The sequence below is a fragment of the Oreochromis aureus genome, linkage group 18 (assembly GCF_013358895.1).
Source record: "Oreochromis aureus strain Israel breed Guangdong linkage group 18, ZZ_aureus, whole genome shotgun sequence".
NCBI classification, from domain to species: Eukaryota; Metazoa; Chordata; class Actinopteri; order Cichliformes; family Cichlidae; genus Oreochromis; species Oreochromis aureus.
In genome coordinates, this window is record NC_052959.1 from 18,340,972 (window position 1) to 18,355,830 (window position 14,859).

The following is a 14,859-nucleotide window of genomic DNA, read 5'->3' on the forward strand; positions in this document are numbered from 1 at the left end:
TTCAGAGCTGAGTCACCTCTCTCTTCATTTTTTCCCTTTTTGTACATCTTCATAGCACGAGATGGCGCAAGCCGGATTATATATCATTTACTTTTGTGGTCTTTATTCCATTTGAAGCGTGCGACGATCAGTCAAAGGAGCTGCTCGTACATCAAAGAAGGCTTGACAGAGGAAAAAGCAACTCATGCACGATGCCAAAGGAATTATACAAAACGTCATGAAACTTTATTTTCAAAAGTGTCATGATAATATGAAAATATCAAAATCATTTAGCATCACAGTTTTCACTGCTAATATACAATCATCTCAGTCACACTTACATTCAATATATAAAAATAGAAAAAGGAACCTGTCGCTGGAAAATGCATATTATTGCTGAGTAAATCTGAGGCACTTCTATTGCTTTCTGAGTTGCTGGCGAACTGTTTCTAAAGACTGTGCAAAAGTTATAATAAATTCACCCTAAGTCTAAGTTTGCACTTGTTCCCTATCTAGCAATGGCTTCAATATTCCTCTGGTTATACTGCCATTCATTCAAAATGCACCTTTTGGTATTGCTTGTATAAAAAAACGAAAAAAACTGCTTAATAGCCATTGAGAGAGACATTGGTACAAACACTGTAGATAACATTGTGAAGGCATATAAAACTTTCTAGACATGCAGAAAAGTGCATGAATAGCACAGGTAGGTAAGTACATGGTTTGACAAAGCTCGACACTGATTGCAATCACAGAAACACTGCTTGAAACGAGAGGCTTGCGAGCACTGAGCTATTTCGCACTCTGAAATGAAATCGACCGGTAGTAGAAGAAAAAAAAAACCCACTTTGGTGTGATTCCCTGACAGTTCTCCTGGGTTTGGGGAAAAAAAATAATAAAGAAGAAAGAGAGGAAAGGGTTTTTTTTCTTTCTTTCGTTTTTTTTGGTGGTGGTGGTGGTGGAAAAGGTATCCCAGTTCAGTGTGCTACACAACAACCAGATTCCTCATGTTTGTGCAGAAGAGACATCCTGGAGAAGGTTTTGGAGCAGTTCTTGCATTGGTATTTTTTCACATCCGAATGGGTCTGTAGGTGAGCCCTGAGATTGGACCTGTCTGCAAACGCCCTGTTGCAGTGAGGGCAGGAGAAGGGCTTCTCTCCTGTTGAAGCAGAAATGAGAGAAGACGTTTGTCAGCGATTGCACACACAGAGAAATTGTGGACTATATATTTTTGTAATGGTTGCAACACAGTTTAGAAGGCAAGCACTGCTGATGACTCAAAAGAAGAAAAAGAAAATAAAAAAGAATATCAGTCTGAGAGTTCAGTCTCACTACAACACAGTGGGGAGCTGTTAGAACCACTACATCATATATCAGCATGTTGAATCTGCTCCTGATGAATCTAAAGCTGCTTCTTCACACAGCAGGCCCCACTCTTATCACCAAGTCAACTCACCAGTGTGCGTCCTGATGTGTCCCTGGAGCAGCCACGGTCTGGAGAAAGCTTTCCCGCATATTTTGCAAACACAAGGCAAGGTGTGAGTCCTGATGTGCATTTTGAGAGCCCCCAGGCTAACGTACTCCTTCTCGCAGTATTTACAGCTAAAGGATTTCCTCGTTTGGGCGTCGCAGTGCAGCTGCTTGTGCTTGAGCAGTCCAGAGTATGTGGAGTAGGATTTACTACACAAAGTGCACTGGAATTTCTCTGCCTCAACTCCGTGAGGGTCTGTTAGCTTGGGCAGCATCTGCTCGTCTTCATCGCTCCTCGGGCTCTCGGAGCCGCTGTGGTCTTTAGAGGAGGTGTCGGAGAGCGATGAGGGGTATCCAGAGATGGGAGAGAGGTCACTGGGGAGCGGAGATAGCGGCAAGTTGCTGGTAGTCCACACTGTGATGGGGCTGTACGCCGCCGGGCTCAGGATCTCCGGCTGGGGGATGACTGACAGGGGAAGAGCCTTGTAGATGTGCGGTGTGATGAACACTGGAAAAAATAAAAAAAAGACAGCAAGAGTTATGAAATGTTTGGCTGTCATGACTTCAGTGAAAAGCACAGATTTCAAAGCAGGTAGTCCAGTGAGTTTGAAACGAAACTAAGTTCTGCAAAGTTAAAAAAAACAAAAAAAAAAACAAGAAACGCGTCTGCCTGTGGGAAACACAACTTTTTAAACTTTTTAAAAAGTGAACACTGCTGCTTTATTTCTAAAAACAAAAAAAAATCAAACGAAACTTTACCTGCTGGGCTTTCCAACTCACTATAATTTGGCTTCTTTGCGGAGTTTATGTGTTTCTTGACCAGAAAGGAGCGTGGCATCTTGGAAAACAAGAAGTCAACTTTTGGCAAACTTTTTTTTTAGTTCTTAGTAAAGAGGAGATGAGCGTCAGTTTGCTGCGCGAAGACGGAAATCCTTATTGCTTAAGTCCAGTGGAGTGTCATCCTGCGTCGCTGCGCACTTGGAAACAGTGTAGCTGTAAAGAGCTGTAAATACTGCCTATCAGGTGCATGGGAGGAGCCACCGACTGCTATTTACATAAACTGGAAGCTCAAACCAATTACATTTCGTGTGTACCGCTGAACTGCAAAATGCGCGTTTAGCCTATAGTGGCGCTTGCACACCCCTAAGGGGCTGGGCTAGTGCCATTTATTCCAGTAAGACAGGTGCTTTGTGCATAGATGTGCAAAAACTTGGTTGTGATTCAAGCGTGCAAGTAGGTTAGTTAAGTGCAGTGAGATGAGGAAAAGGAGCAGAGTATTTTTTTTAAATATCGAAGTAGCGAAAGAAAAGGAATTAGGACTTCAGGGTGACATAGATTAGCTACTTAAAATGCCATCGCTAATGCAATCACTGCACGGAGTGTGCACAGTGTCACTGATGATTGTTGTGTTATAAACCTCTGGGGACTTGATTATCCTTTATGGGTGGCATGCTTGAATTGGGGGAAGCTCCCACCAACACCAGCATGCATAATAATGTTGATGATGATAATAAATGGCTTGAAGGGAAAGGGGAGGTTTATAGTGCACACACATATTTATATATACATGTTTATTAAACAGGCAAGTGACTGCAGGATGTGTGCAAACCACCAAATGGCAAAACTGCATGCTGCCATCCACATTCTCATTCACTGGCTAAGGCAAAGAGTGGCCCCCTTTCTAATGCAGTTTTCTGCGGGGAAAGCCACACATTTCCTTGCCAATAATGCAATAAGGCATTCATCCTTTAAATGTAAATTTAAGTGTAGTTCCCTCTCAAGGTCAGCATCATACCATAATCAAATTTATCCCTGCTGCTGCTGAAGTGGACAGGGAGAGGCAAACTTAGCAGTGTACGCCCCCTTGTGTTGGAGTCAGTTCTAAGAGAGAGGTGTGAGTCTTACATCTAAACTAACAGGGCAGCAAAAAAAAGAAAAAGAAAAAAGAAACCCACAAAGGCAAAGGCTTAGCTATGGTGATATTGAAAAGCAGCTCCTGGAGCACTTTGATTGGCTGGGTCAGCAGATATGAAAAGCTCCTTATGTCTGGGGCAAGCCTTAAGTTAATTGTGAACTGCTTATCTTATCTAGAAAACATAATTGCAGATCATGAATAGTTTCCCTTTGTGCCTGCTTGGATTATAAAGGGAAGGGAAGGTTATCTGTGCATAATAACTCCCGGCTACTGTCACACATTCAGCACTCTGTAGGCACGTAGGATGGGTGAGAAATGGTGGTGTTTGGTGGTGATCCAGCAGAAAACATTGTGCACTGTAGAAGGTAATGCTTTGAAATCAATATTACCCAGCAAGCAAGTGAAGCACTGCGTGCATGCTTAGGTGAAAAATGTCTCCTTGCAGTTTTCATGCTTCAGTTATGTTCTCTGCATTCAGAGCATGAGGATGCTGTTCTACTGACAGTAATGAAGGGAGGGTGGGCAGAAGCTCGGGGCTTGACTGAAATCATATCACTAATTCTGAAAAGCAGAGGCTGGAGTTTATGAGCTCTAAAATTAATTAACGGAGAGGAAGCCTTGAATCCCTGGCCCTACATCATGTCAAATCAGGACAGTGTAACGCCAGCAAAATAAATAAATAATTAAATGTGCTCGGTTAAAAAAGACTGTGTGGTCAAGCACAGGTGTTTTCTGCCACACAGTCATGTTTTTCATTGCAGTTGAGTGTGATCCATCAGGACAGTGCAAAACTGTTTTCCCAGTGTCACCTTTTCATATCACAACCAAAGAATTTTCCCCAGCAAATAGGAAACGATCAATGACTCTCATCACATTTGAATTCAAATTCAATTTCCAACCAGTGCAGGAATATGTTATCACCATTTTCCTAATGAGCCTTTCCCACTTCGGACCAGTGAGGAGAGCACAGACGAGAACACGTACGCACGCACAGAAACCTCTCATGTGAAATAACTGCAGCTGTCCTCGTTTTGGCACATAACTGTCTGTACGTGCAGACCCTCATCACTCATAAGAAGCTGATTAAGAAAATGGGTATAGATCCATTGCTCCACCTTTGTTGTTGTTGTTGTTTTTTTACAGTCCAGTCTTTGATAGTGTACCTAAAATGCAGATTAATCTGACACAGCGGCCAATTTTTCTTGATTTTAACGTCTTTAGGGAGTGGCATACATTGAAATAACTTGTATGGCCTGCCTGCTAAAGCAGTAAAGCTGAGTAAGCTGCCATAATAGTTATGACAGAATTATTGCAAGTGATGGTGGAAAGTCTGAATTTTTAATGACATAGCCAAAGAAACTGTAAGTCAAATAGATTAAAGTTGTAATAAGGTCAAAATATCTCCAAGGCTTCTGTTGGGACCAACCTGAGGAATATATAACAGCATTAGTATAGGTGTGAATTAGCTTTGGTGATAATGGATCACAGTTAAGCTTTTGAGGAGGACAGCCTTACTGCTGAAGACACCTATAGAGGCTGCTGTTGTATAGTGAAGTGTGAAGTCAGTGAGCACTTCCATTTATTATCTCCCAATCACACGTCTCCCCTTGGCATAGAGAACCAAGAGAGCAGCTGCAGGTTGCTGGAGCAGTACTGTGCCGTCCAGTGCAGCAGGTTTTGACCCTTAATTAACAAGCCTTAATTAACAGGCTGGAAATCCGGTATACGTGGACTTCAGACTGGAATGTGCACGAGTGCTGCACAGTTTATGAGTAAATGCTGCCCGAGAAGGCAGCTTGAAACGTCAGAGGAGTCAACTTGCTTCATGTGGGGAAACAGCGGGATCTTTCAGCTGGCATGATGACAGCATGGAAAATAAGGAGCACCTGGTCAGCCTGCGCAGCTGCTCACGAGAGGGCCTGAGGGAGAGAATCCAAATACTACCAAGTGACTGAATGCATATACAGTGTGTGTGTATGTGAATGTGCTCACTGACAGCAAAAACTGAGTCAGTGTCTGACTGTGCAAGACTGAGAAAATCCACCCATGCCTTTTTTTTTCCTTTTATAAACCATTCAGCTCAGAGCATTGTAACTCACATGCGCCAATCATTTTTAAGAATGGTCTACACATGTAAGCAGACATGAAATTATGTTTTTCTTTTGGTCATCTGCACCAGGGCATAGCTTGGTAGAAAAATCTATCAGAAACCTGACCCTTTAATCTAAGCCTAACCTTATCCTGACCACAGCTTCAATCTAAAAAATCAGTGATTCATGTCAAAGGGGCTTGCAAATCTTAGCCAGATCCCCACAATGTGACAGTTTGGACAGATTTATGTCCGCACAACATGTGCAATACTAATAAGCACACACTTTTGGATTGTAGTTTCCAAATAATGAACCTAACACTAGTTTAAGCCCAAACCTAATCTAACCCCAGCTCCCCCCAAAAAGCCTATTTTAAGCTTTGAGAAAAAGTGAGCAACGGCCACGATGTCCTCACATTTCACAAATGTCCTCCCATCCCAAGGTCTAAAACTCAAACCGGTCCTCACAAAGATAGGCGTACGAGCTCACAAGCACACGCAAGCACAGAGGACCGCAGTGCACGCAAATGTGATTGGTAGAAATAATTTAAAAAAAAAAAAAAGGCTTTGTGATATATTAGTGTGTGTAATGTGGGACAGAGCGACAGGCGTCCCTGAAAACAGCAAAGAAAAAAGTAGAATCATGTAATATTTATGGATCCGGAGTTGTGCGAGTGCCTTGGGTAAACGAAGGCGATTGACGCGCGCGTTGAACCAGCCGCATGTGATTTCCAGCCTCAGTCATTTTGGCAGCGCGATGCGAGCGAGACAGAGAGAGAGGGAGAGAGAGAGACAGACGCGGAGCTGTGAAAGCGGACCTTCTGCCAGAGATGTCGACGGAGAGGAATCCCTGAAACCACCGCTGCCCAGGAAATATGGACAAATCTGGTTCGGCGTGCGAGTGCGGGCTGTTTTCTGTCGGTTTTTGCATATTGCTACAGTGTAGTGGACCAGGATACCGTGTGGGCGATGCTGCCACAAGGGATACGTTGTGATTTCGCAGAGATGTTTTAGCAACCGATGCATAAATTAAAATAAGAAGAAGAAGAAGGAAAAAAAAAAACAATCACATGATTGATTGATTGATTGATTGATTGGAGTCCAAAGGAATCTAATAGGACATCACCACCTGTTACTAGAAAACCAGGTAAGCCTCACATACCTTTTTGTCGCTTTTACATTCATAGCCCATGACGAGCATTGGTACTTAATTATAATGTCCAGCATCTCTGAAATGAAGCATTAACCCACGCGTAATGCACTTTTTTTTGTGGAGATGTTATTTGCTTTAATGGTGCGCTGAGATGTATCTGTCAGTCACCTATGGTGTGATGGATAATAAACCGTGGCATCCACGAATAGTTACGTTTGTGTGATGCAGTTAGCGGAACTTGCGATGGGCCTCGTGATAAATCAGTTTCCTTAATAGATGACATGCATGCGATATATGGGCTTGTAGAAACCTTTAACACTGGCTCAGTGCAGGTACACAGGCAGCACCCGCAGTTCCTCCAGCCAGTGCAGTGGCAGCAGACCTCCATAGTGCTATTCAGCTGCGTTAAAGTAGTCTCTTTGCACTGGATGCCAGAAATCGACAACATTCCCACTTTTTTTAAAAAGGCCATTTTTACAGCTCAAACGTCACTCAACTATTCACAAATCCTTCATCATCCCTGCATCTTCTTTCTCGAGCCTTCCCAGCTTCTGCTTCTTACAGAAAGCGTCAAGGCAAACGTCCATCTGTGGTAAACCTGAGGAGTATTTCAGCCTGCTGCTGCTGCTGATGAGGATGATGCTGCTGGCCCTGTGTGCTTTATTAGCCTCGCAGAAAACTCTTGAATCCCCGAGTGTTTCACAAAATTTACGATGCCTCTCTTGCTATAAGCTGGTGTGGCAGGGTGCTTACAAGGAAGGCTTGCTTTTAATCCATTATGGGCTGACAGACAGTCAGTGCAGTGTGCATCTATGGAGCTCACTGAGATGTAGAAATCAGGCTTCACCTCAGTGCTTTCAGGCTTGTAGCCTCAGCGTGTCCAGCTCGCTGCTCGTACAGGCATATTGAGCTGAGCTGCTCCATTCCCTGGTCATAGGTCAGGTGCAATCTGTTTGATATACTGTGGGTCTCACTTCCTATGGAGGGGACACACACATTGACATGTCATTGATGATTTTATGTCCTAGCACATGCCTCCCTCCCACCCCGTTTGTGCTGATGTTCTAAATCAAAAAGGTGTTGGGTCAAGGCGGCAGAGGTACACTGTCAGGAAATCGGGCCTGAGTGAAACGCTGTCGCTCATGTCTGGTCCATATGTCAGGCGGGAGATAGCCAGGGACAAGTTGTTTGAATCCTCCACGCTGCTGTGTTGCTCTCCGGATCTGCTGATAACTGGAGACTAGACACTGAGTTGTACCCAACAAAATCATGATCTAAAACCTTCACCCATACACACATTGTTGATTGATTTGGAAACAATGTCTGCACTGCACAACCAAGTGTTCCTCCACACACTAATCAATAATCTGCTGTTCCTCCTGCAGCTGTATCCCACTGGGTCATTTAAAAATCGGGACTAGTTAAACGTCTTGAAATACACACGTGGGAGAAGCCGTTCTAAGGCATCACTAGAAGCAGGGAATGTACACATTGCCATTAATTATGTAAGTTAACACATTCGAAGTGCTGTTACACTCCCCCAGCATTACCCAGCAGCTTGATATGTAATAAGAGTTACTCTGCATATTCAAGGGTTCCACTTTCTGTACTCTAAGCGAGGCAGAAGTTCATTTCTTTAAAATGCCACATGGCTTTATTCAGTGACCTATTTTGATCATAAAAATGAGTGCCGGGCTGAAAACGTAGCACAAATTTCTTGACAACAGTGGCAGAGGAAACTCAAAAAGTGGCAGCCAGGGTAAGGAAAATAGAAGGTGAAAATGAAAACATTTAAAGGAAGTGTTTTAGTCCTTCTGACATTTTTCCTCCAGCAGTTTGTTCTATCTGAAAGGCATTTGAAAGGCCGGACATCTTCATTACAATCTAGCCCCAGAGCCCAAAATGCATAGAGGAAAAATGTATCACACCTGATGTGTCTGTGGGGCTTTTACAGCAACTGTTTGTCCAGCCATCCATACAAGCTGCTCCAGATGTTGAATCCACAGAGGAGGAGCCATATGCTTTTATTTGCAGCGTGATGTATGAGCAGCGCAAATAAAAAGAGAACTGTATATATTTCTCTCCGAGGGAGCGCGTGGGGAAAATATATTAGTGGTCTGTGCCACAAAGTCACTGTCATGCAACAGGAAAACCATTAGTCTGGCTTAGCGGAGACTGATGGCTAATGAAGCAAATGCGCACCAAACTCTTCATGGCGGGGAAAACAGAAGACACAACTCTCATTTATATGCACCTCATATACCAGCCCATCTGATTTAGAGGTTTGAGACTGTAATGTAGACTTAACTCACTGAAAGCTACACCTAGATGATAACCGCTTTGAGGAAACCAATAAGAGCTTATAATACCAATAATGATTAAATGAGACGAGCATGCTGGAAGTAACAAAACCCGGTGTAGAGAACCTTTATACCGGCACGAGTGGATTTCTGTTGAGGGTGGGCAGCGTTTCCTTTGTGCTTTACAACCTGTAAGGAGCCCAGGCTGGACAATTTTAGGTCACATTTGATTAATGTGGAGAATCTGCTTGTTCATTAAGCACTGCTGCCCTGACAGCACGCCAGAGTTGCAAATCAGCCTCAGTGGAAGCAGGTCCTGTGCACTGTAAACTGCGGTGTTGTGTTTCCTTGTGAATGATTTGCAGTTCATTCAACATGTGAATAGTAAAATAGGGCAAACATAGTAAAACAGCCCTCAGCTGCACACTTTTTACTTACAGTTGCGGAACAATTTTATGGGCTCAACTTAAACAACTGTGGATTGGTGCGCACCACAAGTTTATGTCTGGGTGAAGCAGCTAGTCAGCCAAAGTTATTTTATTTAAGCCATGAAACACCGTGGCGTCCACTCTTGCAGGAATAACTTCAAGAGCTTCAACGGCTGTAAATGATAAAATATAGATACATTTATAACTGGAATACTTGATATCAAAGGGGAAAATCAGGGACTTTCATCCAGTTCTCGAGTACATCCTTCCACAAAGAGCAGAAAAGGAAGCACATATAGGTTCTCTAAAATTAGATAATAAGCAGCCTGGAAGCCTGGCTGGTCCTTGGGACCTACTGATTAAAAATGCCTCAGCAGAGGCCTGAAGGTTAGATCATTGCACTCCTGCAAAGGCTCCACCATGCATGAGCCTTATAGATCTCTCCAGAGTAGTGAGACATCACCAAAAAAATAAATCAAGCTTTAATACTGCTACAGCTTCTCAATTGTGAGGATTTCCTGTTTTCTTCTTGTGTTTTAAATCACATTGACTTTAATGCATTTTTGACGATATCACTCTGATGAGCATTTTAAACTATTTCCCCATATTATATAGAATTAAAAGTTTGTGGATTATAAATAATGCAAAGGGATTTTTTATGAGCAGTTTTCTGGTAAATATGTTTCAGATCAAATGACCACAGAGGAATCATTCATATCTTTGAGGCTTTTTCCTGTATTAATTCATATAAAAAGCTTCCAAAGAGAAGATTTACCCATGCACAACATACATATACGCTCATCAATCCCCCTACCCTATCCCAAGATAGTAATTTTCACATCACACATTATGAGTTTATAAATAATTTGTCCAAGCATTTGAGAGATGGCTCTATACTTTTCTACTTTATATTTAGTAAGTGAACAGCTGCGTCCCTCGACTGTGTAGCATCATTTCAGCGTGGCCCAGCCTTCAGCAATATGCTGAGCTTTTTAATCCTTTCATGTACTCAACACACAGCATGGTGCCATTTCCAGGCCCCAAAGTCCTCCCCTGTGAGGCACTCCAGGCTTCATTGGTTAAAATCTAAAAATGATGACATGCATATTGTATATATATTTAGGATCTGTTCATAATTAGGAGAGTGAATTTTATTATTCAGTGTGGTATAAAGGCTGTGGCTTTCATTTGATGAACCCAATTAAGACCCTCGTGTATGATATCATGCTTGAATTGCCCAGCCTATTTATCCTTAGGCATTGCATCATAATGTCATGTGTAATATATATTAAAAAAAATGCAATTCAATTAAAGAACCTGTCAGCAGCAAACATGCTGCGGGATCGGTTTAGTTTAGAGTTTGTTATCCATCGTGTGCCTGTTTCTGCCCCCAGATATCCAGCGATGTAATAGGGAACCAGTTTGTGAGATGATTCTCACTGATTTAAGTTGGCACCTACCTGATATCTGGTGGCTCCCTGCTGCCAAAAAACATAAATCATAGTCAGGAAGGTCATGAGCTCAGTCTATAAATGTGTCTATCACTAATTTACTCCTCTGCCTATCATTCACGAGCATCTGGCATGAAGAGTGCCGCTGGCTGTAACTGGAGATCTCAGGTATTGACTTACGAGGTAATAAAATACTTTTTTTTTTTTTGACAAATACGCTAAAAGAACTGAAAACGTGGGGAGATGCTCTTTACATCTCGCCCCAGTGATCGATCTCGAACATAATCAGAGAAAAAAGAAAGAAGTGTAGCACCTCTAGCGTTACACTAAAACAGGCCCTGTTGAATACAAGATGTACTCTGTAAATACGCAACTGTTCAAACAGCTGCCTCTTGACATGAGCCTGTTCACTGCTGGAGTAAGGCTGAGGGGTGAGCTTATTAGCGTCAGCAGCAGACAAGCCAGCACACAACAGTTTTAGCACAATTCTTCGTGTCAAAACCAAATAATCAGTCAGAAGAGAATTATTCTGGCTTCAGAGTTGTGTCCATTTGTTGTTACTGCTTCGAGCTGCCTGCTGTTATTATGAAAGTAACAGCCGATTCACAGATTATCAAAATTCAAAGATTTTTGCTTCTCAAATCTAATTGTTGCTGCTTTTTTTGGTCTTCTTTGGTAGAAAATGGAATTTATTTGGGTGATGGATCATCGATCCCAGAAACTTCAACGCTTACTTTGTGTGCAGAATTTTTGTATTTTATAAGAAAATTATAGCTATAAAGTCAAGTGTAGTAAGGTGAAGGTTTTCTTTATGTGCTGTTTGTTTTTTTGTGAAGCATATAGTTCATACACCAGAAGACAAAGTCGAAGCAGATCACTGCGCTGGCTCTTAAAACTTTAATCCGTACCTACCTAGAGGACACCAAACCCAGGGTAGCTATAGCTCTCAGATTCTTCTCAAAAGAAAAATGAAGAGTAGTCACAGCAGGCAAAAATAAAACAGCAAATTTGGTGGTTATGAGGAGTCTGAACCAACTCGTTGCAAAGCGATTTACAGGTTTAAATCCCCAAAATATCTGTGATTATTTTAAATATAAAGATAATTGTCTTTTTGTTTGTGTTGCTGGAGTTGATCGAGCCTAGCTGATATCAGCAGACCGATACTGCACACTGGCATTAGCTATTTGCTGATCTACTGGTATCGGCATTTATAACAGATATAACAAGAAAAGACAAGAGAAATACCTACTTGGCTCACTTTGGTTTTGATTGTTTTCCGTTACAGTTAAGTACCACCAAATGTGCATGGGGTTGTTATAGCAATGTATGCAACTCAAACACAACACGACAATGGAGGACGAGGAGGTGATGGTATACCTGTGTATGGCGTTTTGTCAGACTTGGTTACCCGTGATTTGCGTGCAGGCATTTGCTTTATTGCCGGGTTTGGCGGTTTTAAGGAGTCGCTCTCATGATTCATCGAGTGATGTTATTGACTGGCCGATCGGTGGAACGCAGTCTGTTGATGTCATATTTTCGGATCGACTCAGCTATTTTGGAAACCCGGATGTGGAGGTGCTTAAAAAGTACTAGGTCCTACCTCCTAATGGAAAACCCTAAAAACTAAGTTGAACCGAGCCGAGCAGAGAAGGTTCTAGTGGGAAAGGACTACATGTTATCACTGTTAATGTTGCATAGTTTGCCCATGGCAATCTGTAACTTCCCTGTTGGCCACACGTGTGGATCAACAACCAGCTGATCCGAGCAGTTGTAAGCGTAAAGGAGTCATTAAATAACCACACGTAACAAATGCTAGGAAAAACTGTTTAGCTTTCAAGAATCTGAAATAAATATAAATCTGGCAGTATATCAGAATATTGGTGCTTTCCAGATTAAGTCAGTTTTTACCTCTCTGGCGCCCCCTTAACCTCGGATTTCCTACTCAGAAAGCCAGAGCTGCCCCACTAACCCTGAGCCAACAATTCAAGATAGCAGCAGTGAATGTAAACATTAATAAAACTATAAAACTTGTTGTGTCGTGTTTTTGTCACTTGCTAAATATTCAACGCACAGAGCACTGACAAGATGGTTTGCATGACTGTGCTGCAGCGACGTTCTTAACCCCAAATATTATGTTGTAATGCTGGTGGTAATGAATGACTCTACCTTGCTAAAAAGCAAGACAAGTCATGTTTTTCTTTGCTTCTTCGACTTTCCTGCTGGAAGGCACTAACTTGGGAGTGATGTCACCTCCATGTTCCAACATCCGACTCCTAAGATAACTGTAACGCTGCACATCCCTAAATATCGGTATCAGTATCTGTCTTAAAAATCCTATACCAACTGGACTTTAAGAACGCTTGTCTGTAATAATAAACAGTTATGATCACAGATCAGAAATAACTGTTGGAGGATGATGATGTAAATTTCTTTACAAAGCAGCTAAATGTAATTCATACTTTGCCCACGTTGTCTCTGTAGCTTTAAAAGTTATAGGCTGGATTCAGAAGGTAAACATATCCAACATTAGATGAAGCTGCCAGCTCATAACAGAAATGTCATTGTTTTCTCACGTGAACTGGCAAATCTTGTGAAATTTCATCAGTGCAATGCCGTTGCTGTTGAGTGGAACTGCTTCTGAGACGCCATAATATTTGAGTAACATAATACCTCCTATCATCGCTCTCCAAATTAAAAAGCTGCACTCTCAGGCACCATATGTTCCAGGTTGCAGAACAAATGAACATACAGTAAGTGAAACCCATCTCAATTTTCGAGAGGGAAAGCTACGTTTGGCGGAGCACTCTGCAGACAGCTGCTCCACCTACGCACAAACGGCCATTTATCATCCTGTATGGGCCACAGCTGTCCTCAGGTCTACGAGATGGAGATGTCATGTTACAATCTCCACACCATCTAGCCAATCTCACTCTGTTCTCTTGCTGTGTTTTCAGCCATTGTGTCAAACACAAGAGCGTTATTTGAAAAACATTGCTTGGCAAATTGGTAGGACTGAAAATATCTGATGGCGTGGTTGTAAAAGGAGTTTTGCTGACTCGACTTAAAAGGCACAAAAGGTTCGGCCTATTTCATCTTTGGAGAAGCGCTGGCATCTGACAGGATATACAGGAGGGCACCTGTGAAGACAAAGTGCTCGTATCAGAGCTGCAGACACATTTTTCAGCTGACCATGTGAAGGCATTCATTTTTAAAGCAGGCCTGCAAATGATGTCAGGATTTTTCTTACATCCGTTACAAATAGCCGGCCTGACTCTGACACTGACAGTTTGGAGAGCAAGTGGAGGCAAAAGCTTTAAAAAGTTCAACCTTTAAAGTTAGCAACAGCGCTTAGCACAATCAGCAAATCAGTGAAACTAACACACTTTCACAAATTTAGAAAAAAAGATGTCATAGCTGAAAATATTTATTCTTCTGTAATAATAATAATCAGAAATAAACAGGACAGTTCATGTCATAGATGTTCAAATCTCATTTAAAACAACATTTATTACTGCTTTCTATATCTTCCACTAATCCTTTCAGTTTACTGTGTCAGGAAATTTCTAACTTTGGGAGTCACTAGACTATTTAAGCTGGTTTTATCTTAATAAACATTCATTCAAACTTACAAATAATCCAGTTATTTTTGGAAAATACAGAGAAAAGCACAAAAATCATGAAATGATGAAATTTAAAAACTAATCAAAGTTGGTAAAGATAAATTCTTCTTATTAACTAGTAGTGGTACTATAATGCAATACAGTTCACGCTACACTGTAAAGAACAGTTTCAGACTACAGTCAGATGCCAGTTTATTAAGAACATCTTGTAAAGCAAATGCAGTGCAGTATATTCTAATGCAACACAGTCTCACTGCAGTTTGTGAAACAGCCTGAATGTGTGATATATGTTACCGGACGGGAATCTTACCTCCTTATTTTTGTTACCCTGAGCATGAGTTGTCATCAGATCAGTGCTTTATTCATTCATTCATGTCCATGTACTTGAATCGAAGATTTCCCACCTTTAAAAGAGGAAAACTCCTCTTTGGAAGTGGCTTAAATCATTTCACAG

At 41.8% G+C, this 14,859-nt stretch overlaps 2 protein-coding genes across 3 annotated transcripts in view; one reads left to right on the plus strand and one right to left on the minus strand.

Annotated features, from left to right (window-relative positions):
- Positions 1–201: 201 nt before the first annotated feature.
- Positions 202–2,430, minus strand: snai2 (snail family zinc finger 2). Its single transcript, XM_031737768.2, has 3 exons — positions 2,209–2,430; positions 1,436–1,957; positions 202–1,138 (listed from the first exon to the last, which is right to left on the minus strand). The coding sequence occupies exons 1-3, from the start codon at positions 2,285–2,287 to the stop codon at positions 957–959; spliced, it is 783 nt and encodes a 260-aa protein (XP_031593628.2). The 5' UTR covers positions 2,288–2,430; the 3' UTR covers positions 202–956.
- Positions 2,431–6,073: 3,643 nt separating this feature from the next.
- Positions 6,074–14,859, plus strand: part of sntg1 (syntrophin, gamma 1) — a 40,885-nt gene continuing 32,099 nt past the window's right edge. For both annotated transcript variants that reach the window (XM_039601900.1, XM_039601901.1), the window contains exon 1: positions 6,074–6,600. The gene's annotated coding sequence lies outside the window, so the exon portion shown is untranslated. The remainder of the gene's footprint in view (positions 6,601–14,859) is intronic.

Excerpts from the sequence above, each read along its gene's own strand:
- snai2 (XM_031737768.2), bottom strand. The coding sequence starts at position 2,287 with ATGCCACGCTCCTTTCTGGTCAAGAAACACATAAACTCCGCAAAGAAG. Across the intron at positions 1,958-2,208 it reads TGAGTTGGAAAGCCCAGCAG|TGTTCATCACACCGCACATC; the intron begins GTAAAGTTTCGT and ends TATTTTTTCCAG. Across the intron at positions 1,139-1,435 it reads ACACATCAGGACGCACACTG|GAGAGAAGCCCTTCTCCTGC; the intron begins GTGAGTTGACTT and ends CTGCTTCAACAG.